Genomic DNA, 26,699 nt, shown 5'->3' with positions numbered 1-26,699 from the left:
AAAAATGTACAACAAAAATGAACCATCACTGAACTCACTTAAGCTGGACTATGACGCTATTTTCTTCTAGATCTGCTGTACAGAGTTGCTTTTAAACAAATTAAACTGTTTTTCATTTACTAGTATCCTTAATTATTTTAGCTGGACTCTTTCACAAACAGTTTGTCCATCCATCAGACCAAACCACAGCTGTACAGATGTGAATAACTGAGACCATAAAAGGTTTCCGACTCACAATCTGGAGATGACTAACTTGTAAGACTAGTCTTAGTGGTTTATGCCTGGAGCTGCTTGTGTGTCACGTGAATTCTGTCAATCACATACAACCTTGAACTATATTGTTTAAGGATGTAATAAAAGTGGACAATAGTTGTTGTAAAACTAAATCTTTATTAATAGTCACCAAAAACATTCACCAAGAGTAATTTCAACAAAGCTTATAATTATTCTAATGCATCATGTGTTGCTAATTATTATTTTGTTTAGGGTAATTATGTTTGCAGTCATGAATTTAATTGAATAGATCAATACAAATTATATTCTGTGCAAATACAATCAATACATTTTCAATAGATGTTAAACAGCTAAGTATAGGAAATCTGTCTAGTATTAATGCATGTTTTATTTTCATGATTGTACCAGCAACTTCAGCAAACATATCTGGAACTAAACCTTCTGCTCAGTTCACACTGTTGGTCTGATTTGACTCCAGAGGTCTGACAGTGATGTCTGGTCTCTTCTTCTCTGATCAGCTCACTTCTTGTAGATCTGATGTCAGAAACCAGCACAGCAACAGTAGCCACGCCCACCAGAGCAGAGACGACCAATCGAATCACAGCTTCAGTAAAACCACAACAGTGGATATGGCCTGAAAAAAGAAAGAAAAACACTGAATCAGAACTGTGCATTTAGTTCCTTTTTTTACTACTTTTTTTTTGCTAGTATTGTTTAAAATAATGAATATATTATAATGCTTGAGTCTAGTTCTAGTTCTTTAACCTCAGCTCTTCTAGAAACCTGTGATTATGTGACTGTTTCTCTGAGATCATTTTCTGCACTAATGTTTTCTAAAGCAACATCCCACTCACGCTCACACTCACACACACACACACACACACACACCTGCTTCACGTCTCTGTCGCTCATCTGCGGTCTGTTCTGTTGCAAATGTGCAAATACAACTCATTTCTTCTCTATGAATGCATGAGCCGATCAAATGTAAACCTTGAATGCAATGTAAGTCGCTTTGGATAAAAGCATCTGTCAAATGCATAAATGCATTGTTAATAAAAATCTTGCCATTTTAATTGGTTTATGTGGTTGATGGTTCAGCACTCATCAGCAGGAGCAAAACAACATCTATGAATATGTTTGGTCACAACTGCACGAGTGTTTCCGTTCTGACATAATCTGTTAAAGCTTTATAGGAAATAATATCGCACTGACTGAAAACATTTAACAGATTGACGTACCTGAACTTGGCTGATAGAGTTCATTAATGTTGCTGTCCTCAGTTTGATTGACGGTTGAATTGTTCACAGCACAGCTGGACGAGAAAAAGTTGCTTGATGATCTTTCTGGTGATAAAGTACTTTGAGATGTTACTGTGAAATTAGTCTCATCACACACAATTGTGATCTTTATTCATATTAGATCCATATTTAAATGGAATTAAAGTCAGTAACAAAATAAAATATACATGTAAGGAATATCAAAAATTAAAAGATATATCAAGAATGGTCATGCAAACACTGTTATTCTCTTCTCACCATAGACTTTAAGATTGAAACTCGTGTAACTGGTCTCTTTGCTGACAATTGTTAGTTGATAAAGTCCAGAGTCTGAGGTTCTGATGTTTGTGATGGTCAGAGATCCAGTTTGATCCAGTTTCAGTCTGTCTCTGAATTTCTCATCAGGACCATCATACGTAGAGCTGGTTTGTGTGAGTCTGTTGACTTCAGCGATTCTTGTGCTTCCAAACGTCCACTGTATCATAAAATATTGCTGTGTTTCTGTAACATCAGAGTTTAGAGTGACAGAATCTCCCTCCATCACTGACACTGATGTAGCGCCCCCTACTTGCCCTTCCTGTAATTAAGTAGGATCAGCAGCGCTCCAGATTCAGTAACTATATGCCTACAGATGTTGAAGTTAGGCCCCTCTGATGTCACTAACTGAATTAATTCTCTTGTAGAAAAGTATAATATTTATCTATACTCAATTGTGCTTAAATGTACTGCTATAACCTCTCTTGAAGGAATAAAAGTCTTTGAAAGTGACAAAATGTAACAAATTTAATTTGTGTAAAATAAAAATAAATAATATTAATATAACAAATAAAACAATGTGTGCGTAATTCACAGTTATCTATTATCTCAAATCACAAGGACACAATATTACCCCAAAGGCAATATATTATTATGCCAAAATGAATGAATGTGTCTGTCACACTTTCACTGCATATGAAAAATGATCAAAATCACAGTTTTAACTGTACTGAATAACAACAATGATAACCAAAACCCTGTGGGCCCACACACACACACAACAGTTAGTCCCCACACACACACCGTTGCAGGCCTGAATCGTTGCTGGGGTACGTGGTGGCCTTGTAAACAATAAAACTGGCCGCTTCACTCTCCTGAGCGGGAAAACAATTATACACAAAGGATACCTGAATTCAGATGGTAACCATAAGTGACGCAGCTGCACTGTGAGGAATCCCAGGAAATCTTCCTCCTTTGCGTTCGTTGTTGCGCGCCCGTTGAATACAGGCCCACGACTCCTCGGCCCAGAGTAACCGTACAGGTCTCCGCGATATCCTCCTCCGGGGCACGACTGCGCGTCCTCTGATGACGATGCAGAACGTCTATCACGGCTGGCAAACTTCCGAGTCTCTCGTTAAAATTTCAACGACTGATAATAAAACGGAAGTGTCTTCAGTACTTCACCAGTTCTCTTTACAATAACTGTAAACACTGTCTGTACTGTCGAACTGTCCCATAAAAGAAAAGAAAAAGGTGCCGCGATGTCGAGCAAACACACGGTGTGACTCAGTTCCAAACAAAATAACTCTTCTTCTAAAACTTGTGGGTATTAACAGACGTTACAAGGCACAATAAGCGTTTTAAACAGATGAATTATCAAGATAACCACTTTTTTGTTACCGCAATCTCTCCGTCTCTTTTTAATCGACCGCCTCGTCAATCTCCTCTCACTTCTCCCTTGAACAACCACTCACGTTACCTCAAACACCCGTGAGGGCGGGACTTAATTCACATAAACCAATAATATAATGAAACGCCTAACTTGTTTGTTAATGCCACGTTTTTCGCATGTGCATATCAATCAAACTTGAAATAGGGATGACATTCTTGAAGGAACACACATCTTTATACATCACTGAATTGAAATGTATATTTCAATCACCTATTAGATCTGAATTAGAACCAAACAAAAGCAAATAAAATTGAGATAACCCATAACCTGAAGAATTATATTCTACTGGGTTACATGCTCCCCCTTCTAAACCTCTCATGACCCCATGAGATTACTTCTCAGCACTTTAATGGTGACTTTAGGCTCAGTATAAGGGTTTATTTGAGTACAACGAGCACACTGTGCCATATGGTGACACCACAAGGTGTTACAGGGTTTCGTTTCTGACTCTTCCCCACCCGCTACATTTATGACCATCCCTCTATGAATCAGAGTTAAAGGTCGGTTAGTGGGCTGGCCCAGATTATCATAGCTCAACTTGACTACAGGTCTTATGTCTCTTTTTGGGCGGGACTGAACTGTCTCTACTACCTCTTTAGTAGCATTGACTATTTCAAGCTCTCCCCCTTCTAAACCAGGATCTCCCATAGTCTCTGAACTCGGATCTGGAAGCTCCCCAGGGCCTTCTTCCATGAGTATCAGCTCTGCCATTTCTGCAAGGGGTCTATCCAAGTCACCTCCACAGTTAACAGTTTCATCATCCACTGTAGAGTCCTCCCGTGTAACACACTCTGGCCTGTGCGGTTCCTCCACTCTATCCGAGTAGTAATAACACACTTCATCCTCTTCACTTTCAGAATGGTTCCTTAATTCACTTCCTGTCAGGGTCACATTCTTTTCTCCCAATCCTCTTCTCCGTTTTCTCTCCACAGATCTTGTCCTTGTCTCCGGCGGAGCAGAAACTTCCATTGGTTCTCCCAGATCTGCCAACCTCACATGGTCCCCAACTGGTAAGAGATGGTCTCGGTGTAATGTTCTTACATTTCCCATGCCGGATTCAGGTTTCAGGCGATACACAGGTAAATTCAGTAGCTTTTCCATCACCAGGTAAGGAACAGAATTCCACTTGTCTCCTAATTTGTTCTTTCCAGACACGGCCAGATTCCTTATCAGCACACGATCACCCACAGTCAGACTCTGGTGTTTCACTCGCTTGTCGTACAACCGTTTGTTCCTTTGTTGACTTTTCTGGGCAGTTTCAGTGGCTAACTGATATGCTCTCTGTAACTCTGATTTCATCCTTTCCACATACTGTCGATGGTTACCGGCTTCCTTTCCATCAGGCGAAGTCCCAAAACACACATCCACCGGCAGACGAGCCTCTCTTCCGAACAGAAGATAATAGGGTGAAAACCCGGTTGCTTCGTTCTTAGTACAGTTGTAAGCGTGTACTAATCTGTTAATGTGTTGACTCCATCTGTTTTTCTCTGCAGGATTCAGCGTACCAAGCATGGAAAGAAGTGTTCTGTTGAACCTTTCGGGCTGTGGGTCTCCTTGTGGATGATAGGGAGACGTTCTGGATTTTCGGATTCCCAGCATGCTTAGTAGCTCTTTTATGAGACCACTCTCAAAATCTCGACCCTGATCTGAATGGATGCGAGAGGGTAAGCCATAGTGCACAAAGAATTTGTCACACAGTATCTTAGCCACAGTCAGGGCTTTCTGGTCTTTGGTGGTAAACGCTTGAGCATAGCGTGTGAAGTGGTCTGTTATGATTAGCACATTACCAATACCTTTTGAGTCAGGCTCAATTGACAGAAAGTCTATGCACACTAAGTCGAATGGCCCACTGCTGGTTATGTGATTCAATGGTGCAATTCTCTTGGGTAATGTTTTTCTCGTTACACAACGGCCACAATCCTTAACATACTGTTCTATGTATGCAGACATTCTAGGCCAATAGAAGCGATCTTTCAGGAGTTCCGTAGTTTTCTCTACTCCCAAATGGCCAGAGTCGTCGTGCAAAGAGTGCAACACCGTAGACCAGTACTTTCCGGGTAAGACGAGTTGTGTCTTTTCTCTACCACAGGAACCTTTGGTGACTCGGTATAAAAGTTGGCTCTTTATCGTTAATTTGTCTCCCTGCCGCTGTAACAGAGCAATGGTAGCATCAGAACTCCTAGCCGCTGTAAGTATTCTCCCTGACTCCACTTCTTGCTTTACTACACCAACTACGGGGTCATCCTCTTGAGCTTGCCTCAACTCTGCATTAGTCAGCTGTTCCATCTGACCAAGACCCAAAGCTGTGGGACAAGAGAACGCATCGGGAATACTCTGAGGTAAAACACCTAAGTGATCTACCAGTCTGGATGATGAACCTCCACATTCAGCAACCACTGCTAACTGACAGATGGCTCTTACTCCTGACTTGGGTATTTCCTTCCATTCAGAGCAAGCAGTCGATTCACAGGGGTAGCGAGACAATACATCCGCGTCGATGTTGTGACTTCCTGGTTTGTATTGCAAGCTGAAGTTATAGGTAGCTAAGGCAGCTAACCAACGATGACCCGTCGCACTCAGCTTGGCACTTGACAACACATAGGTAAGTGGATTGTTGTCGGTCTTCACCACAAACTGGGCTCCATATAGATAATCGTGAAACTTGTCCACAACCGCCCACTTGAGCGCCAAGAACTCTAGCTGATGAATGGGGTAACGCTGCTCGGAGGCACTTAGTTTCCTGCTTGCATAGGCTACGGGCCTCAGTCCTCCAGAATGCTCCTGATTCAAAACGGCACCCAGTCCACTCAGACTGGCGTCTACATGCAGTACATATGATTTGGCAGGATCAGCGAAAGCAAGTACTGGGGCATGTGTGAGACAGTAAATGATTTTATGGAAAGCTGTTGTACAGGTGTCGTCCCAACGCTCTCCAAATTGCTCAGATACTCTGAAGTATTTCTTGCCATCGTTTGACTTTCTGTCCTGCCCAGATGTTGGTGGGTAACCTTTGGTGAGCTCCGTCAAAGGCCTTACAATGGCAGAGTAATCCTTTATGAATCGCCGGTAAAATCCACAAAACCCCAGGAACGACCTCAACGTCTTTAGGTCAGTGGGCCTTTTCCAGCGTGTTACGGCGTCAATCTTGGCTGGGTCTGGTGATACGCCTGCAGCTGACACAATGTGCCCCACATACCGCACTTGAGGCTGGCAAAACTGGCACTTGTCAATTGACACTTTCAGGCCACACTCTCTCAGGCGATCCAGTACTTTTAACAGCCTCTCTTCATGTTCTTCAAGTGTGCGCCCGAACACAATGATGTCGTCAAGGTACACTATAACTTGGAGGAGATGCATGTCACCTACAGCTTTCTCCATTAGCCGCTGGAATGTGGCTGGAGCTCCAGTAATTCCTTGAGGCATGCGTTCGAACTGAAAGAATCCCAGGGGACAGATGAACGCTGTCTTCTCTTTATCTTCCTCCGCCATGGCTATTTGATAGTATCCACTGCGGAGGTCCAGTACAGAAAACCATTTACTACCAGCCAAACTGTCCAGGGCATCGTCGATCCTGGGAGTGGTGTACTGATCAGGGATGGTACGAGCATTTAGCGTTCGATAATCGATGCACATTCTGATTGCCCCACTCTTCTTCCGCGCTACAACAATGGGCGATGCGTACGGACTCCTTGACTCCTTAATTATTCCCGCTGCTAACAGTTCTTTGATGTGACGTCTTACATCCTCGATATCTGCAGGAGCGATGCGTCTGGAGCGTTCTCTGAATGGTTTTGGGTCTTTCAGTCTGATGGTATGCTCAACCCCACGAGCTAATCCAACATCCCATTCCTCAACAGAAAACACATCACCTCTGGTTGCCAACTTTCGACGCAGTCTCTGTTCCCAGGCCTCAGGAATGGATGACTCACCAAAATTAAACAAGCTCGGGTCTATTGTTTGGGAGCTCTGTTCTCCAGAACTTGCGGTGAGTGTGTCAGTCGGATATACATTGGCAATTACTGTTCCTGCAGGAATGGAGATATTTTTTGATGTTTCATTATGGACCAGCACTTGGATGTTTTGTCCTTCTACTGCGGATGATGGGAGTACCACTGGGGTTATGAATGTTCCAGCTGGAAGACTAGCATCCTCGGGCGTGTCTACCACAAAGATCTCTTTTCTTAAAGGCTTGTCAGTCTCCAGTTTACAGACAGCACACACTTCTCCCCTTGGTGGAACTATGCAATCACCAGGTCCTATCCATCTGACTTTTCCTTCAGGTGAATCGGGAAGAGTTTCAGTTTTTTGCTGCTGTGGCAGATGGATTGCAGGGTGTCGAGTCTGGATTCTCAAAGCACATGCAACATTGGATCCTTCTGTATCCTGGGTAAGAGCAGCAAGGCGTGTGAAGAAACTGGCATTGGTACCAATAATGACTGGCAGCTGGGAAGGACCTTGGGGTTCAGGACATACAAGAGCCAGGATGGACAGCGACTCCTCCACACCAGTGACAGAGGCAGGAAAGGTGACATCCACTATAATATAGCCCTTATAAGGATAACTGGAAGAACTGAGGCCCCATATGGATAATCCAGTCAAGGGGTGAATGGGCACATCAGGCAGGTTCTTGGAATACCAGCTTTCAAACACAATCGTCACTTGTGATCCGCTGTCTAACAGTGCTTGACATACACGGCCATTAAGCTTCACTTTTACAGTGGATGCCGGTCCTACTAGTCCTTTAGGAAGATGGCTGGATTCATGGATGGTGGTCTGGCTCTTTTTGGAGAAACAGGCTTGGTTTTGAGTAGTTCTATTGTCAGCTGTCTCATGCTTCCCACCTTTTGCCTGCCGCAAAGAACGAATCAGCTTCTGAATCACTTGATCCGAATTTGGTCGAGCTTGACACTTGTTGGCAATATGGCCATCTTCTCCACACTTGTAGCAGAAGTAGTCATCTCTTGTTCGGGCTGACTGATATCTTAACGCCGCGGGAACAGACTGGCATGGTTTTGGCCGCTGCTCTAGCACCTGAGGTGAGTATTGAGTAGAACTGACACTCAGAACTGCCAACTGCTGCTGTAGGTGTTGGACCTGTTTCTTTAACTCTTGGACTTCTGAATCATCAGCTTTTTCAGTTGTTTTCTTGAGTGGTTTTTCTTTGGTTTTAATCACTAATGATGAAGTAGAAACATCTTGGCCCTCAACCCCGCTTATTTGGGTTCTCAATTCTTGAAGCTCGGCCTTGAGTTCCTGGATAACAGACACGCTGGCTCTTTCATCTTCGTGGAATAGTATGGCCTTCGCTTTCGCGGACATTCTGTGGCGAGCTGCTTCACTCTCTTCTGCCTCACGTATTTCCTTCAGCAGACTCAGAAAAGAAGGTGGGTGATTTTTTCTTTCTCTCAGCCTCAGTTGGAGCAACATCATGTCAGAATTCACAGCCCCTCTAATCAGCTGTTCCACTCGTACTTTATCGACCATACTGAGGGTCAGTCCGTCTCGTTCCACGACTTTGCTGAGGGTCTTCTCCATCCTTCTCAGGAATTCAGATAAAGCCTCCCCGGTGCCCTGGCGCATAAGACGAAACTTGAAGTATAAATCCTCACCAGACTCAGATGATCCAAAGGTGCTCTCCAACGCTTCCAGATACTGTGAGGCACTAGCTTCAGGATCAGAGAATCTGACAGCTCTTACAATATCCATTGCAGGCCCCTTGAGGCTTTCCACAATTCTGCGTCGTTTTTCTTTTTCGGAGCAGTCACACTCAGTTATCAGCAGCCTGGCTTGATCAATCCAATTTTCCATATTCTCCTCACCCATGGGAGTTGGAACTACGGCTGAAAATGTGCGCAGGCGTCGGTATGTGTTGTTGTCGCTCGGGTGCTTTACTGTCTTTTCCAGGACCTCACCCATGGCGCGTATGATTGACTCGGGGGAACTGTCAGTGGCACTGTGTGGAGAAATCAAAGCTTGTACCTCGCTGAGAGACTTTCCTTCTTCCATCAGGAACTTTGCAAACTTTTCTATAAACCCTGCAGAAGCTGTGTCAGATGCAGATTCTGTGGTCTGGATTACTACGACTGACCAGGGCTCTTCCTTTTCTCCCCTTGACACTTCAGGAGGTATGCACTTTGGGTCAATGGCTTGTCGACACTCACACAACACCAGCAGATAATGTGAAGTGGGTCCTTCTCTCGTGTCTCGTACTCGAACTCTTCCTAGAGCTTTTACTGCTTCCATCACCTCTTCAATTTCGGCCACCTCTGTGTGAACAGGTACATTTACCAACATAAGAGCATGAGTCTCATCAATGTTAACATCTTTGCACCAGTTGGCCAACTCTGCTTGGAGACTGGGGTCTTTTGTTAGGGCCATGACGACACTTTATGCACTATTCAATTAATTATGATGTAATTACAGGGGTGTGTTGAGCTTAAATTTCTTTGTTTCTTCTTCTTTCAGCAAACTATTTTGTGACTTGCAGAGGGAGATCCCGGACGAGCCCCCACGTTATGTAGCGCCCCCTACTTGCCCTTCCTGTAATTAAGTAGGATCAGCAGCGCTCCAGATTCAGTAACTATATGCCTACAGATGTTGAAGTTAGGCCCCTCTGATGTCACTAACTGAATTAATTCTCTTGTAGAAAAGTATAATATTTATCTATACTCAATTGTGCTTAAATGTACTGCTATAACCTCTCTTGAAGGAATAAAAGTCTTTGAAAGTGACAAAATGTAACAAATTTAATTTGTGTAAAATAAAAATAAATAATATTAATATAACAAATAAAACAATGTGTGCGTAATTCACAGTTATCTATTATCTCAAATCACAAGGACACAATATTACCCCAAAGGCAATATATTATTATGCCAAAATGAATGAATGTGTCTGTCACACTTTCACTGCATATGAAAAATGATCAAAATCACAGTTTTAACTGTACTGAATAACAACAATGATAACCAAAACCCTGTGGGCCCACACACACACACAACAGTTAGTCCCCACACACACACCGTTGCAGGCCTGAATCGTTGCTGGGGTACGTGGTGGCCTTGTAAACAATAAAACTGGCCGCTTCACTCTCCTGAGCGGGAAAACAATTATACACAAAGGATACCTGAATTCAGATGGTAACCATAAGTGACGCAGCTGCACTGTGAGGAATCCCAGGAAATCTTCCTCCTTTGCGTTCGTTGTTGCGCGCCCGTTGAATACAGGCCCACGACTCCTCGGCCCAGAGTAACCGTACAGGTCTCCGCGATATCCTCCTCCGGGGCACGACTGCGCGTCCTCTGATGACGATGCAGAACGTCTATCACGGCTGGCAAACTTCCGAGTCTCTCGTTAAAATTTCAACGACTGATAATAAAACGGAAGTGTCTTCAGTACTTCACCAGTTCTCTTTACAATAACTGTAAACACTGTCTGTACTGTCGAACTGTCCCATAAAAGAAAAGAAAAAGGTGCCGCGATGTCGAGCAAACACACGGTGTGACTCAGTTCCAAACAAAATAACTCTTCTTCTAAAACTTGTGGGTATTAACAGACGTTACAAGGCACAATAAGCGTTTTAAACAGATGAATTATCAAGATAACCACTTTTTTGTTACCGCAATCTCTCCGTCTCTTTTTAATCGACCGCCTCGTCAATCTCCTCTCACTTCTCCCTTGAACAACCACTCACGTTACCTCAAACACCCGTGAGGGCGGGACTTAATTCACATAAACCAATAATATAATGAAACGCCTAACTTGTTTGTTAATGCCACGTTTTTCGCATGTGCATATCAATCAAACTTGAAATAGGGATGACATTCTTGAAGGAACACACATCTTTATACATCACTGAATTGAAATGTATATTTCAATCACCTATTAGATCTGAATTAGAACCAAACAAAAGCAAATAAAATTGAGATAACCCATAACCTGAAGAATTATATTCTACTGGGTTACACTGACTTCACTGATTCTGTCATGTCTAGAGAAAAAAGGAACATATTTTGTAACAGACTAAAAAAAAAAAGTCAAACTATCAGTTATCAGTTAAAGAGATTTGTATTATGCAGACATTTTCCTTAATGTATATTAAAAATCTTATTAGAGACGAATAAAGTTACAGATTCTGTTTTGGAATCCCTTCCACTAACATTCTCAACTTATATTAAAAGATATTACAGAGCGAAGATATTGAGATACTTTTTTATGAGACCACTATAATGCAAATTGTTTATAACTTACCAAACAGACTCAAAAAGCTCAAAAAGAACCAAATAAAAGCGTTAACCATATTCTTAGCCGTTTGCCAACAACTCCAATCACGCAGTAAACCACTCTACATTTCACATCACATCACATCTTAGTTCACATCACCAAATTGTAGGCGTTCCTGCGGGTTGCCTAGCGGATGTAATGGCAAGTGGTTGATATTGAATACGTTTTCTTACCGTTAAAAGTAAACGTCTTGGAGGGGGAATTGTGTAGCCTATATACCTGTCCATAAAATTGACATGTTAAACGAACTAGGAAAATGTGTGCTCTTTGATTCTTTGCCAGATGGCTTTCATATGCGTCAAAGGAACTCGTCTTGACGACACTTCACTCCGTTCCTATTCTTCATGGTCCCTGAGCAGTGTTCACTGCGAGTCCCTACTCGTTAATCAGGGGATATCAGTTGAGGTGATCTGTCCAGTTAAAAGAGCAGCGGGCGTAGCGTGACGTAGGCTAAAGCCTACAGCCACTTCTAACCTTAAAAAGCTATCTGAAGATGTGAAAGAAATCAAGTTGAGGATACATATTTGATAGGTTAGTATCAGTGTTCGAATTGAGGGGGGGCTGGGGGGGTCCGGGACCCCCCATAAGCATCAAGGGACCCCCCATAAGGCCCAAAAAAATTACCTCGGGGGGTCCCCTGGTTTTTCATTAAAACTAAAATAATAGAAACATAATTTATTAGGTAATATATATTTTTTTAATCGAAGTATTTCGCTGCCGCTCCTATTAGAAAGTAATTCAAATTAGATTTGCGTCTGAAAAGACGCTCAAATTTATAAACAGAGACATTTTATTGATCGTGCCATTTATATGCCAAAAATCGTTTTTTTTTGTTTGTTTTTTTCGTGTAAATGATACACACTGCAAACCCCTTGGGTAGGATTAGGGGTGTGGAGTACGTGCGTATTACACACCATAAAGTGCGTATCATATGCACGCAAAAACTATTTTTGGCGAATAAATGGTACGAGAAATAAATTTCGTGCTATAGATAAGCACTTTCACGAGAGTCTGGCAGAGTGGATCCTCATTTTCACCTCACGATGACAGTAAGATAATATTTCTTTCTTTTATGATTGTTTGGTAATTTACTGATCTGAATAGAATTTCGACATTAACGGTTGTCCGGGACACGTGCGTGTGTTTTTTAAGGGACAAGTGAAAGAGAATTGTAGCCTACTTGCCCAACCGGACAAATGCCCTGATTAAAACAATTTTCAATATCAAAAAAATAAAATAAGAAATAACGTAGGCCTACTCGGTTAGGCTACTAACGTAACCTCAGTTCCCTGAGAGTAGGGAAAGAGTATAGAGAGTACAAATTAGGGAAAGAAATGCCCTTTATAAAGCTAAAAACATTATTCTGATAAGAGTGTTTTCCAACAGTGATGTAATGACACATTGACAATTTAAGTTTGAAGGGAGTAAAGCCTCTGTTTAGGCTGGACATGTAATTTTGACAAAAGAAGAACTTTTATTTTAAATAAATCTTAATTTTAAATCAGCCTACAGTGTGATATTTCATCATATTATCATGCTTAACACTGAGAATTTGAATAATTGAAATGTGATGATCAGATGCAGACATCTAAATCAGAGAATAGCCTATCATAGGTTCGGGAGGTTGGCGGGTGGATTATTTAGTTTTAACAGCAGATTCGGGTGACTCAAAGTGCACCAGATTAATGAATTTATCTTTAAAATGTACAAAATTTTCTTCCGGGGGGGCATGCCCCCGGACCCCCCTAGAGGTACCGAGCTCAATCCACAAAAATATTCTATACTTTATTATATGAAATAAATAAATGAAAATATGTAGCCTATATTATTAGGTTTTTTTTTTTTTTTTTTTTTTTTTTTGTGGGGACCCCCCAAGAGCTTTGACACAATTCGAACACTGGTTAGTATTCTATTTAGGGTACATTACGTAGCCTATATAAAATGTTTTACACTTTGTAGGCCTACTATTTTATGAAGTTGCAATTTCGTATGAATTTGAACGATGCGAGTCATAGGAACACGGTCAGTCACGGGGGTTTAACAAAAAGTAGCTTAAAATGAGAGCATTATTTCATAAGAAATTGACACCCATTTTCTAAAACATAAATGAATTACGAATTGTCACGTGACTGTGTTGCAGCATATGGTAGCCTAATATATGTATTAACAATGCTATGTCATCATACAACTCCTCAAGCTCGTGACAAAGTTAGTAGGCTATGTTTTTTTGTTTATGACATGGGCGTGATTCAAAGAACCGAGCCAAGTAGGCTAGTTTAAGTGTTTGGCCGTGTTTCAATGACGACGAACAAGCGGGATCTAACCTAATTCATTGTAATTAATCATATTTTTTACATTCAGATTCTGCAGCTCTACAAAAAAACATGCGGAACATACTATTACTCTTTCTATGCTTGTTATTAATTTACGGTAAGTCTATTTTTTTTTACTTTCGGTTTCGAGACAGGAAACCAAACTGAAGCAGGGAATTTCAACGCCAAAACGTTGTTACTACACAAATAACACCTATTTTTAATCGCAGTAACGTAGACAAGCTGCTACAACCTATTTTTCGAAACGAGCTTTCCTTCGCAGTGGACAAAATACATTGATCTATATACGCAGGCTGAGAGATAGATAAGGAAGCGTCTGCAAAGTTCAAAACCCGAAAAGTGTTAGGCTACTACAAAAACATTATTGCACAATTTTTATGATTTTTATTTATGGAAAATATTCAATAGCTTCACTGTAATACACTGCATTGTTGCCTAATTCCGTTCACACATCACTGCTGACCTGTTGGTTATACTACAACACTTATTTTGGGACAAAAAAAAAACATTTTTAATTGTATATAGGCCTACAATTGTAAATGTATCATTTTTATGATTTTTATTTATGAAAAATATTCAAATACTTCACTGATTTAATGTATTATTGCCTAATTCAGTTCACTGGTGCCCCGTTAGTTATACTACAACACATATTTTGGAATCTAGCTTTTTGCATATTTTTTATGATTTTTAGTTATAAACAATATTCAATAACTTCACTGTAATTCACTGTATTGTTGCCAAATTAAGTTCACACATCACTGCTGTCCTGTTAGTTATACCACTTATTTTGTAAAAATGTCTTTTTGTGTAAATTTTATAACCATCAGCAGAGCAGTGATGTGTGAACTATTGAACAGTTTTCATAAATACAAATCATAAAAATATGCTTTTTTCCTAAAATAAGTGTTGTAGTAGGCTATAACCATCAGGACAGCAGTGATGTGTGAACTGAATTTGGCAACAATTCAGTGAATTACAGTGAAGCTATTGAATATTTGTCATAAATAAAAATCATAAAAATTATGCAAACATATTTTTTCCCAAAATAAATGTTGTAGTATAACCATCAGGAAAGCAGTGGTGTCTAAACTGAATTTGGTGACTCTATAGTGTGTGACATTTAAGTTACTGGCTGTTTTTGTAGTAACGCTTTTTCGGGTTTTGCACTTTGCAGACGCTCCCTTCGTATCTGTCTCTCAGAGATCAATGTATTTTGTCCACTGCAAAGGAAAGCTCATTTCGAGGAAAATTAGGTTGTAGCTGCTTGTGTACGTTACTACGATTAAAAAGAGGTGTTATTTGTGTAGTAACAACATTTAGCTTATGAGTTATTAATCCAGGAAGTTCGAATCTGTGAAATTGTTGCCAACTTTACTCAACTTCCCCAGTTTTCCTTGACGTAATGCCAAGGGGTCCATATAAACTTTCTGAGTATGACTATTTATCTAGCACAGTGAATCTCTTGGCTGCAAACGTTATGCATAAAGTTGCTTCTGCCAAATGCATAAAAAGAACATTTATCTTGTAATGCTTAGCTATTTGTTGTGTATGCTCTTAAATTTCGTATTTATAACATGGGGTGCTTTTCTCAAAAACGACTATGGTCACAAGTTCAGTTGTTAGAAACAGATTTCATTGGAACTGGCTATTGTAGTTTTGTTAGTACTTTTGGGAAACACACCCCTGAACAGTAATCTATCTGTTTGTTTTTTTTTGTTTTTTTGTTTTTTTCATTTAGCTGAAGTTAGTGTGGTATCATAAAACTGGTTCTGTTTGTATTCCAGGTGTGTCTGATACAGATACAGATGAATCTGAGGCAGTGTCCGTGATGGAGGGAGATTCTGTCACTCTACACACTGATCTTACTGAAGTACTGAACGATGATACGGTACTGTGGATGTTTGGACCAAAAGATTCTCTCATATCTCAAATAACGAGAAAGGAAGACTTGACTCCAGTTTATTTCACTGATGATGCGGCATTCAGAGGCAGATTACAGGTGGACCAAAACACTGGATCTCTCACCATCAGAAACACCAGATTCGCACACTCGGGACAATATAAACTCGCCATCTCTAGTAAAAAGACTATGACAAAGATATTTAATGTTACTGTCAGTGGTGAGTATCTCAAGTCTTTCATTATAACAATGATCATGTGTTAATAATATGGTCATTTTAAACCCTGTTTCCCTGTGTTAGTATTTATGATTATTCAGATTTCATGATTTCAAACCACACATTTGAATATGACTCATGTTGGTGGGTGAAACATAAAGCAAAAAAAAAAAAGGTCTTTTAAAAAAATCTTTTTTTGAATCTAACATTTCAAAGTGTTTCAATTCACTATAGTTGTTTACTGTTTTTGTGTCAGGTGGTATAACCAAATATTTGTAAGACAAATAAAAAATAAACACACACACACACACACACACACACACACACATATATGTATATATATATGCAAGCACTGCTGACAAGTAGATAGCAGTTAATATAAAGTGTGACCAATTTTTCTTTACTTGGTTATATATTAGTTATCATGAAAATAATTGAGTGTTAAACATCTTTAACTTGTCTTATAACAATAATAAATATAGAATGAAAATAGGCGATATTAGCTTACATTTAATATTTATTTATCTTAAATAAACATTCATTTCAGTTACACCACATAATCTTACATAGAACCGGCTTCTATTTGGATGTCTGTATTAGCTTTTGGCATATGCGATCAAGTTCATACATAACATTTTTAAATACAATAAAGAAATTTATGATTGCATTTTCCTAGTTTTACATTAGTTGTACCACCTGACACGGAAAGTGTACAAACCTACTCATAATTGAAAACTGCTGTTTTTATCAGTATTTGAGTACAAGCCTTTTCACTTTTCCACAAGGATTAGTTGGGCTTCTCTGGTTGATGCATTATCATGTTTACTGTCATTATCTTGTCAATTCATAATAAAAAACCCATGTTTGCAGTTGCGCTGCCCTGACATTTGAGAATATACAAATTACTGGAAAAAAGTTTTTCAATGATCTCAACAGCTTTAAAACTACTGATATTTATACAATTTGTTTATATGAAAGGTTTCAAAAATAAAATTACCATAGTATTTTCTTTTCTTATTAAAACACCATATTAAATAATTTTCTTAGTCTGTTAATTTGTGTAGACAGTTCTGTTCTGGGGCTTTACCATAACATAAAAAAAAATGTGTACTATTTGAATGTACTGAAAATGAATTCAAACTAAATAGGTTTTAAGGCCCTTGCACACTGAGTCCGAAATTCTCATCCGAAATTTTTGCACGTTAAAAAATATATACGACCTCACGTTATGTCAATCACGCTTGCACACTGCCTCCAAGATCGGGTTTAATTTTCTGTGTTTTTCGCATTCGTAGCAAGCATTTTGAATGGTGTTTTGAGCCACCAAATCACGAATACAAAAAAACGCATACGAAAATTTCGGACTCAGTGTGCAAGGGCCTTTAGAGAATAAAGTGATACATGGCATGAATTTATCAAAATATTTCAAAAGGAATGAGAGTTTCCAAATTTTGCAACACACAAGCAGGATTTCACAATCCTAACCGACTAACTCGTTCAAAATTTGTGAAACGTTGTGAAACACTTTTCTGCTTGATTTGCAGGTGTGGTTGGTGAGTTAGATGGACTGAAGTTAATGTCAGTATCAGTGACAGAGGGAGAGTCTGTCACTCTACTCACTGATGCTGAAATGCACAAAGATGCTCTGATCTTGTGGAGATTTGGAGAAAAAGGAATTCTCCTGGCTAAAATTTATGTTGAAGCTAATAAGACCTCATTAAACGATGCTGATGAGAGATTCAGAGACCGACTGAAGCTCGATCAAACTGGATCTCTGACCATCACAAACACCAGAACCGAACACAGTGGACTTTATGAACTACAGATCAGAGGCATTGAGAGCTCACAGCGATTCCTTCTTTCTGTCTCTGGTGAGTAACTGAGTAACTGAAAGAGCTAGTCTTTCAATGTAATGGCATACAGTATTATTAGCATATATTTGAAGTAATTTCAGATCATCACATTGACTGACACCTTCACTGTCTCTCTTAGCCATCCCAGATCCACAACTTTCTTCAAGTGCTAAAGCAGGGCTAGGTGTTGGTGTTTCGGTTGCTGTTCTTCTGCTCGTGGCTGCAGCTGCTGGTTTGATTTACTACCGCTGGAGGATCTCTAAATTAAAAAAGCAAAAGGGTCAGTATTTTATACTTCAAACAGGATTTGCATGTCCTGCAAACTTTCTAAAACTGGGGGATTGTTGGGGGCACCGTTCTGCAGAGTTTAGCTTCAAGCCTAATTAAACACACACTTCAGGTTTATTTGAAAACCGCATGTGGTTCACACTATCCCATAATATTGTTTCGGGGGCTCAGCGTAACCTGTCATTCATCACGTTCAGGAACATTTAATGAAATGTTACATATAATTAGTTTGTGAAAGTGTTGAACATTTTATTGGTGCAGAGATTATGTGTAGTTTGTAAATTAACTGAAAATTTTATTAAATTAAATTGTCCCACTGAGTAGAATCTTAAAACACTTGCGATCTTCACTCCCACTTCAATTCTTTGGCCAAACTCTGGAAATACGTTGTGTAAGCAGACAAGCTGTCAACTGAACAGACTACAAGTGCATCTTTGTTTCACATTTCAAAGCTCATTTTGAAGGATGCATCAAGTTTTTCCTTCGCGTTCTTCAATCGCCCACAATCCTTTGCACACATTCTAATTCCCGAAAAATAAGTGACGGAAAATGAGTCGGCACTGAGCTTATCTGAGTTCATTATGAAATATAAGACAAAAATGTTTTTTTCTGTTTAATGTAAACTGAAAATAACGTAATCCAGTGGGAGACCATAGACGGCTGTCATTCACTGTATTATATGAATAGAAAGCCAGTTCATTTAAAGATTTTTAATACTAAGTGTTTTTACAAAATTAAGTTTTAATAGTATTTTCGTGCTGTGACCATGGTGGCGGGAACATGTGTGACGTAACCATACGCTCTTACTAGACCGTCTCATTCTAGCGTTTAATGCTGAGGAGTCTAGCCTACAAGCCTGTGAAGGACTAGACTAGGAAGGACTCAGCCTCTATAGCGTACAGCCTTCCGTTTGAGAAGCATCTGATTTTTAAGTGATCCTGAACACATTGATTAGCTGGTTCAGATGTGGTTTGTTAGGGTTGGAGCTGAACTCTCCTGGACAGTGGGTCCAGGAGCAGGATTCAAGAGATTTCAAATAACTTGTTTTTCCAGTAGCCTAATCATTGTGTTAGTGAGATGTGTGTTATTCAGTGAATGTATGAATAATTCACAGCAAATAATCTCATTTCAGTTTAATTCAACAAGGATCCATCTTTCCTGTTCTGCATGTCATCAAAGCCTAACTAACATTGAACATGTCTCCATTAAATTAACATTTTTGTCCTTTTGTCCTTTTTGAATTCAGATGCTTAAAGTGAAATGAGGTGGAGCTGGGGGAAGGGATTGAATTGAAAATGAATTTGACCATCATGATTTGTTTACCAAAATACATGCATGTACATAATAAAAACTTTTTGGTAGTGTTACAACCCATTCCAACTACTATTTCACTCAAAAATGAACATTTTGCCAATTTTGCCATCATTTACTTCAGTATGGTTGTTTCAAACATGCTGTTGTTTACGCTGCTCTTTTACATGCATTGTTGACCACAACGTTCAAGCTCTAAAAAGTACCATAAATGCACTGTTGTCCAAACAATTCATGCCTACTTCCAAGTCTTCTTAAGCCAAATGATAACCCTGAGTAACGAACATACTAACATTGGTCACTGATAATGTTCCCTGGTAACACTTTATTTTACAGTGCCACTGTTACATATTTTACATGTAGTTACTATGGTAATAACCAGAGGTGGACGAAGTACACAACTTCCTTACTTGAGTGAAAGTACAGATACTACTGGTCAAATATTACTCCGTTACAAGTAAAAGTTGAAAAGACCTATTTTTACTTAAGTAAAAGTACAGAAGTACTCGTTTTTAAAAGTACTTAAGTATCAAAAGTAAAAAGTAAATGTCAATGCATTGTTTTATTATTGTTGCATTGTTGTGTGTAATACTTACAGTACCTTATGCCTCTGAATCTATGCCTGCACTTATATCAATATCACATTTATTTCTAGAACGCAGTTCCAGTAGTGGGATTGAATGTGAGATTGAATAAGTCACTCAATAACGTCCACAATGGTTTAGGACACCCAAATGGCTGTTGCCTCAAATATTGCCCTATTTAAAGTTTTTTGGCTTTTAGTATGAATATGTTAGCCTTACTGTTATCTATAAGCTAGTGTGCTCCAAAAAAGTGACAAAATTTGCATTTAGAAAACCAAACCCAACGTTGAAAATGTCAGGTTTATGTCAGAATCCAATGTCAGATTGACGTTGATCTCCAACATTGGACCGACGTTGTATTGTGGTTGAAAATGAAAATCGGGCTGACGTCAGAAACCAACATCAGTCGAGTTCTGACATCAACCCGACTTTTATTTTCAATCAATATCCAACGTCAATCTGACATCGGGTTCTGACGTCAACCCGACTTTAATAATACTCAAGTAAAGTACAGATACTCAAAAGGTGTACTTAAGTACAGTACTCAAGTAAATGTACTTTGTTACTGTCCACCTCTGGTAATAACTATTCATTCTGCATAATTTTATGCAATTAAGGCCAAACCAAACCCTAACCCTATAAGTTCATATAGTGAATAAATATTAGACACTTTACAAAGACGCTTTTAAGATAAATAGTAACCTTTTCCCCTTCTGATGTGCTGTGGCAGCTTTAACATCCTTGAAGACAGTGAAGGAGGGAGAATCTGTCCCTCTACACACCGATCTTACTGAAATACAGGGTACTGATACGATACAGTGGCACTATGAAACTGAAGACAATCTCATTGCTGAAATCAATGGAGGGACCAGAAGGAGATTGCCAGGTGCTGATGGGAGATTCTTAAGCAAACTGAGTCTGGATGAGAGAACTGGGAATCTCACTATCAATAACATCAGAACCATTCACACTGGACTCTATAAACTAAAGATCACCAGCGGCAGAAGAACCAAATACAAGAGATTCATTGTTACTGTCACTGGTAAGTATATCAACTCTTCCATTGTGATAATGATTGTGCAACAGTTTAGACTGCTTTTTTTAGTTGATTAGTGAGCAAGACTTCAATGAACAATATTTGAATCGTGCCTCTCATCCAATAATTGCAAGAAATGCTTTGTCACCTTTCAAATTGTGTCCTTTTAATTCAAATAATAACTGTGGGTTTGGTGCTCTTTAATGTAGTGTGACAGATCCTTGTATTTCAAGCTGCAGTGTAGCGGGCATGAACCGATCATCTCGTCCTCTTTACTACTAGTTAAAGAGCACGAAATAAACATAAATGGACATCAAAAGTTCTGTTGAATACAAACGGTTCAAAATGAATCCTGTCTCATGTAATTGGTGAATCAGTGTTTCAACAGTGGAAAACATTATAAAACAGTGAACATGCACATACATTTAACTCATGAAAGCCGTTCAGTGCCCGTTGCTCGTTAGCTTGCTATAAAAAAATGTAGAGGGTGACATTTTACAATATAATAAATATTCTGTATATTTTTACTGAACTAACTTCTGAACTAACAGCAAACAGAATTCATTCAATAACTTGTTTTTCTGTATTTATCTGTTTCTTTGTGCTGCTGTGACATGAAGTGAGGACAGTAGAAGTGACGGAGGGAGCTTCTGTCAATCTCCAGACTGGTGTTGAAATACAGACAGGGGATCTGATACTGTGGACGTTTGGACCTGAAAACCGTCTCGTTGTTATTAAAAAGGAATTAGAAAGGACTATTAGTGAGAGATTCACAGACAGACTGGAGCTGGATCATCAGACTGGATCTCTGACCATCACAGACATAAAAAAAACAGAATCTGGACATTTTAAACTACAGCTCATCAGCACAGAAGAACAGGCCACATTCAGGAGATTCAATGTGAAGGTCAAAGGTGAGTGGAACAACATTTATTATAACAACTATATATCGATATATACAAGTAGACTGGGTAAACCCAGCCTGATCTGCTGGCGATTTGATTTCGCCCTGCAGCTCAGGCTGGAAACCTGTACATTTATTTCTCCTTCTTCTGTTACAAATCTGTGGGGACCAATCACAAAATGGCTTATCCACCTGGCGCACTATTGGAGGGTTTAATCCAATCCAATTCCTTTTCCTCGACGATGCTCAATGGCTTCTTTAGTTTAGCAATCAAATCGCTCGAGTGGGTGTAAATACCATTCACTTTAATGTTTTTTTTTTTTTGCACAACCTGCAAAAATCGCTCGATGCCATTGCTGCTTCTGCAAACCACCGATAAACGCTACAAAACAGCACATTTGAACTATGCATGTTCCAGATTTTTTTTTTCATTTTTAAGTTTTAAGAATTCAAAAACATTTTTGCAAAGAAACATTACTGGCCCACTGTATATCCAGTGATAATGTCAGTGGATTTTTTCCCACTAGTTTCACTGTTTGATTGGTCAGATAAAACTCGTTGTTTACACTGTGAATTTACGGTCTTATTGTACATTTAGTGAAAAAAGTGCAATTATTTATTTAGTCAGCTGGTCATTATAACAAAATAAACCCCAAAAGGAGCAGCTCATGTTCAGTGAGCGCGTTTGTCAATAGCTAAAACTGTCTAAAGATGCTGCTAGTGAGGAACAGAGCAAACATGTAAGAATCTTTTTGTTTATTCTGAAGAAAAAGGAAGATGAATGAAGTCTCAGTATCCTATACTCTATTATTTTTCAAGGAAAAAGATAGTGATTCATATTGTCAAAATATTAGATTTGTTCTATTTCTTTTGTTTTAGTTTTAGCTTTCAGCGTGTTTAGGGGAACTCTCGAGATTAGTTGCAACTGAATGTAGGCTATATGAAACAAAATGGATGCTTTCTCTTTTTTTAATATCTGTGATTGTCTGTGTATTTTCTTCCATAGGAAGACAAGTGAATGAATCAGAGACTGATCCTCTCACGAGTTCAGTTTGATGAGAAAAGACGCGCTCACCAGTGTCAATCATCAACAATCGAGCTCAACAACATATTTCTGATTTTATGAAAGTGAGACATGAACCTGTGTGCTGGAAGTGCTGTGTTCTTTTGTGATGAGCACATGACTAACAGTAGATACTAAGATACTCCTACAGACACTAATCTCACTGCTGGAGAACTTCTGAAAGCAGAGAGAGACACAATCCTCAAAGTTAGCCATTCGCTATATATACTCAGGACGCGTGACACTTTCAAATGATCCATGGTGCTACAATTACCAAACTTCACTAGTACTGGAATAGCTGTAGCTTTGTTTACTACCAGGGGTGTTGCTAGGGTCAGAAGAGATAAGGGGCTTAGCCCCGAGACTAAGTACCCCATCACATTTATTCTATTAATATTCTTCATGTTTGCATTTTTTTCACTTTTGTCTGTCTCCCCCTCTTTTTGATCATCCACTTTGTGACTGTTCTCTTGTTTTGTCTGTATATGCAGCTTTATATGTTCTTCGTTCTTTTTGTCTGACATTTCAATTTCAGTTCTTATTGTCTGTGGTTTATTTGTCTATCATTTTCTTGCTTGTATTTTTAAGGTCTCATATTTATTTATTTTTGTTTGTTTTTTTGTTTTTGTTTGTATGTCTAGTTAATCTCTCGCCATCTCTTTGTCGTCTTTCCTCAATTCTTGTTTGTGTGTCTTGTAGGACTTAAGGGCCAACCAAACACAAATGAGTCTTCCAGATGATTCAAGTCACCTTTATTTATATAGCACTTTTAACAGTATAGATTGTTTCAAAGCAGCTTTACAGTGATAATAGGAAATTAAAGTAACAGAGATTGTTTTGACTTTACAGCAGCTCTAGAATATTTTTTTTTCCCCCAGCTAAAGTTAGTTTTGAATGATTCACATCCATTGCAAAAATCATTAGTTAGGGACCGCTTACACGACACCATTTTAACTGAAAACAGAAAACTTATATTGTGTTCTGGCTGTTCATTTCCATGACAACAGTGTTTGGTGGCTTGAGAGAGTAAACTGTGAAATAGGTTCAGAGGTGCATTTTTTTGAAAAATGTTGAAAAAAGTTATGATCTCCGTGTAAATTTCAAAAGCGTGAATCTGTGAAAACGCTGACGTGTGCACATGCGTATTACGTATTTAGTCTTTAGGTATGCACATTTTAATATGTGCGCAGGCGCGTACCGGAATTCTGGTTGTCGCGTTGTCGTCCTTTATCAGATCTGGATCCGGCAGACTACTGTAAACCTCGGGATAAACAGAGAGACTAATATTAGCATAGACGCCATTCTTCTTATGATGTAACGAGTACATCAGGTGACCTAACTAACAAAACCCCCAGCTTAGTACTTTATGGCCATGCAAGCTTCAAAGAGATGAGCCTGTAAGACTACATTTTCCTGCTAAGAAAAAAGCTGAGATCAAATCGCCTGTATTAAAGTAATAATAAAACACACCCTAGAGATATCTCAAAGAAAGAGCACAGAACAGTCTTTATCCTAACTTATCTCATTGTTTATATGAATGAATGAATAAGGCATTTATATAGCGCTTTAAAAAGTACTACTGTACACCTAAAGCACTTTACAATAATATCAGAGAATCTCTCCTCAACCAGCACCAGTGTGTAGCATCCACTTGGATGATGCGACGGCAGCCACAGTACAACGGTACCAGTGCGCTCACCACACACCAGCTACAGTAGAGAGGAGAGAGAGTGGCCATGATAGGCAAGGGCCAATGGGTGGAATTTCCCCAGGACCACCCCTACTCTTTACGAGAAGTACCATGTGATATTTAATGACCACAGAGAGTCAGGACCTCGGTTCAACGTCTCATCCGAAGGACGGTGCTTTTTGACAGTATAGTGTCCCCGTCACTATACTGGGGCGTTAGGACCCACACAGACCGGGTGAGTGCCCCCTGCTGGCCTCACTAACACCTCTTCCAGCAGAAACCTTGTTTTCCCAGGAGTCTCCCATCCAGGTACTAACCAGGCTCAGCCCTGCTTAACTTTAGTGAGCAACCAGTCTTGGGCTACAGGGTGTTATGGCTGCTGGCAATATATATTATAATATGCTATATATGCATCCTCGTCTCCCTCCTCCCTTCATTTTCTCCTTATTAAAGTCACTAAAAATTCACTAAGAATGTCTATATATCACATATGATGTTTCTTGATAATCTATTGTTAATTCCCTTTCATGTAATGTATTTAATATTTCTGAATTTTACTTGTGTAATTGGCATGATACATTTTTACCTGCCAAATAAAATTATATATTTGATTTATTCTTTATGATTCTGAAATCATTATTTCTAGTATAAATTAATGTAGAGTCTGGTGTTACCTCAAATCTTTGTCCAGGATAGATCAAACTGAAGGCACTAATGAATGGCGCACATAATTCGGAGAAAGCCTTCTGATTTTTGTCTATTAGCAGTTTATATAGCAGCCAGAGAAGGCAAAAATGTGGTCATATTTTTGCAAAATACTGTAAATGATGAAATGTAAAGCTGGTTTGTAGCAAACCAAGAATACAGACTACTTAGCTGTTATTAGTACCGTAACTGTTTTTTAGTGTTATTTAGTGTTAAATTATTGTAGTTGGGTTAGGTGTCTTAGGTTTATTGTGAATTTGTTATGTAAATTTGTTGTGTTTTCTATTTAGGAAGCCGTTCTTTAATGTCATTCACCATCATTTTGAGGCTCTTTTTATTTTTTTATTTTTTTAAGTATCGGTTCAGGCACTGTTTAGGCACCTGTACCGTTTTAAAAGTATCGATTTGGCACCAGTATTGAAAAAAAAAAAAAAAACGATACCCAACCCTACACATAAACCTTGCAAAATCCGTTCAGCAGACCAGTCAGACTGAAACTGATTTACAGAAATGAGATTTGAATAGGATTTCAAACCACATTTGAATGTAGGTCGAAACGCATTTGTAAAAATACATTACATCGCATTTCATGTTATTATTATTATTATTATTTTATTTTATTTATTTTTTTGCCGTTCACACTAGATAAATCTGATCAGATTTCAATCAGATATGCACAAAAAATTGGATTTGTACTGAAAGTCTGAGCATAGCCGTGTTGTAGAAATCAACCAGCTACTTATCTTATTTAACATTCTCTCAGCTTTTTGACTTTTCTTTTTATTTATATTGTAAACTTTTTACCTTTTTCTTCTATATGAAATAAAGACTCTTAAATATGTTATCCAAACATATGTTCTATCATGGTCACAAGAAAGTTTGAGTCCTGGCTGAGCCTGGAGGACTTTCTGTGTGGAGTTTGCATGTTCATGTGTTTTTTCCTCTGGATTCTCTGGTTTCATCCACAATCCAGACATGCAGGATGTGTGAATTGGAGACATAAGAGACATGGTTTCCACCTGGTATTAAGATGCGTTTTGGTAGATCAGATCACAAGTACACGAGGGATACACATTCCTGTTTACACCTGGTGTTTTAATCCGTCTCTTTTGTCCACTTTCAACCAATTCTGTCCTGATTTCATCGAGGGGAGGGTCTATGTATGGGCTATGTATGTAAATATATGGGTTTTTTCAGATCTTTCGATCTAATGGACGATTAGGTCCAAACCATCGCCTTCAAACCATCGACAAAGTTTATATCACATCTGGCTAGCGCACTTCCCATAATGTTACACATTAGGTGGAGAG

General features: G+C 39.1%; 2 protein-coding genes across 3 annotated transcripts; one reads left to right on the top strand and one right to left on the bottom strand.

The window, feature by feature from the left end:
* Positions 1–370: 370 nt before the first annotated feature.
* LOC311295919 (uncharacterized protein) lies at positions 371–11,721 on the bottom strand. 2 transcript variants are annotated; one of them, XM_084417487.1, is made up of 5 exons: positions 11,676–11,721; positions 11,190–11,209; positions 1,770–2,064; positions 1,473–1,577; positions 371–868 (listed from the first exon to the last, which is right to left on the bottom strand). In XM_084417487.1, exons 2-5 carry the CDS (start codon positions 11,205–11,207, stop codon positions 648–650), a joined length of 639 nt encoding a protein of 212 aa, XP_084273613.1. In that variant the 5' UTR covers positions 11,208–11,209; positions 11,676–11,721; the 3' UTR covers positions 371–647. The 2 variants fall into 2 exon arrangements, with proteins under 2 accessions (XP_084273613.1, XP_084273612.1); XM_084417486.1 differs by lacking the exon at positions 11,676–11,721 and adding an exon at positions 11,470–11,670.
* Positions 11,722–11,901: 180 nt separating this feature from the next.
* On the top strand, positions 11,902–25,299 carry LOC311295891 (uncharacterized protein). Its single transcript, XM_084417439.1, has 8 exons — positions 11,902–12,033; positions 13,864–13,932; positions 15,623–15,958; positions 17,500–17,826; positions 17,948–18,088; positions 20,722–21,033; positions 21,648–21,941; positions 22,938–25,299. Exons 2-8 carry the CDS (start codon positions 13,887–13,889, stop codon positions 22,985–22,987), a joined length of 1,506 nt encoding a protein of 501 aa, XP_084273565.1. The 5' UTR covers positions 11,902–12,033; positions 13,864–13,886; the 3' UTR covers positions 22,988–25,299.
* Positions 25,300–26,699: the final 1,400 nt, after the last annotated feature.

This window comes from Rutilus rutilus (genome assembly GCF_951802725.1).
Source record: "Rutilus rutilus genome assembly, chromosome: 8".
In the NCBI taxonomy this organism is placed as follows: domain Eukaryota; kingdom Metazoa; phylum Chordata; class Actinopteri; order Cypriniformes; family Leuciscidae; genus Rutilus; species Rutilus rutilus.
The sequence above is the reverse complement of the archived record's forward strand: the minus strand, read 5'-3'. Positions and strand labels throughout refer to the sequence as shown.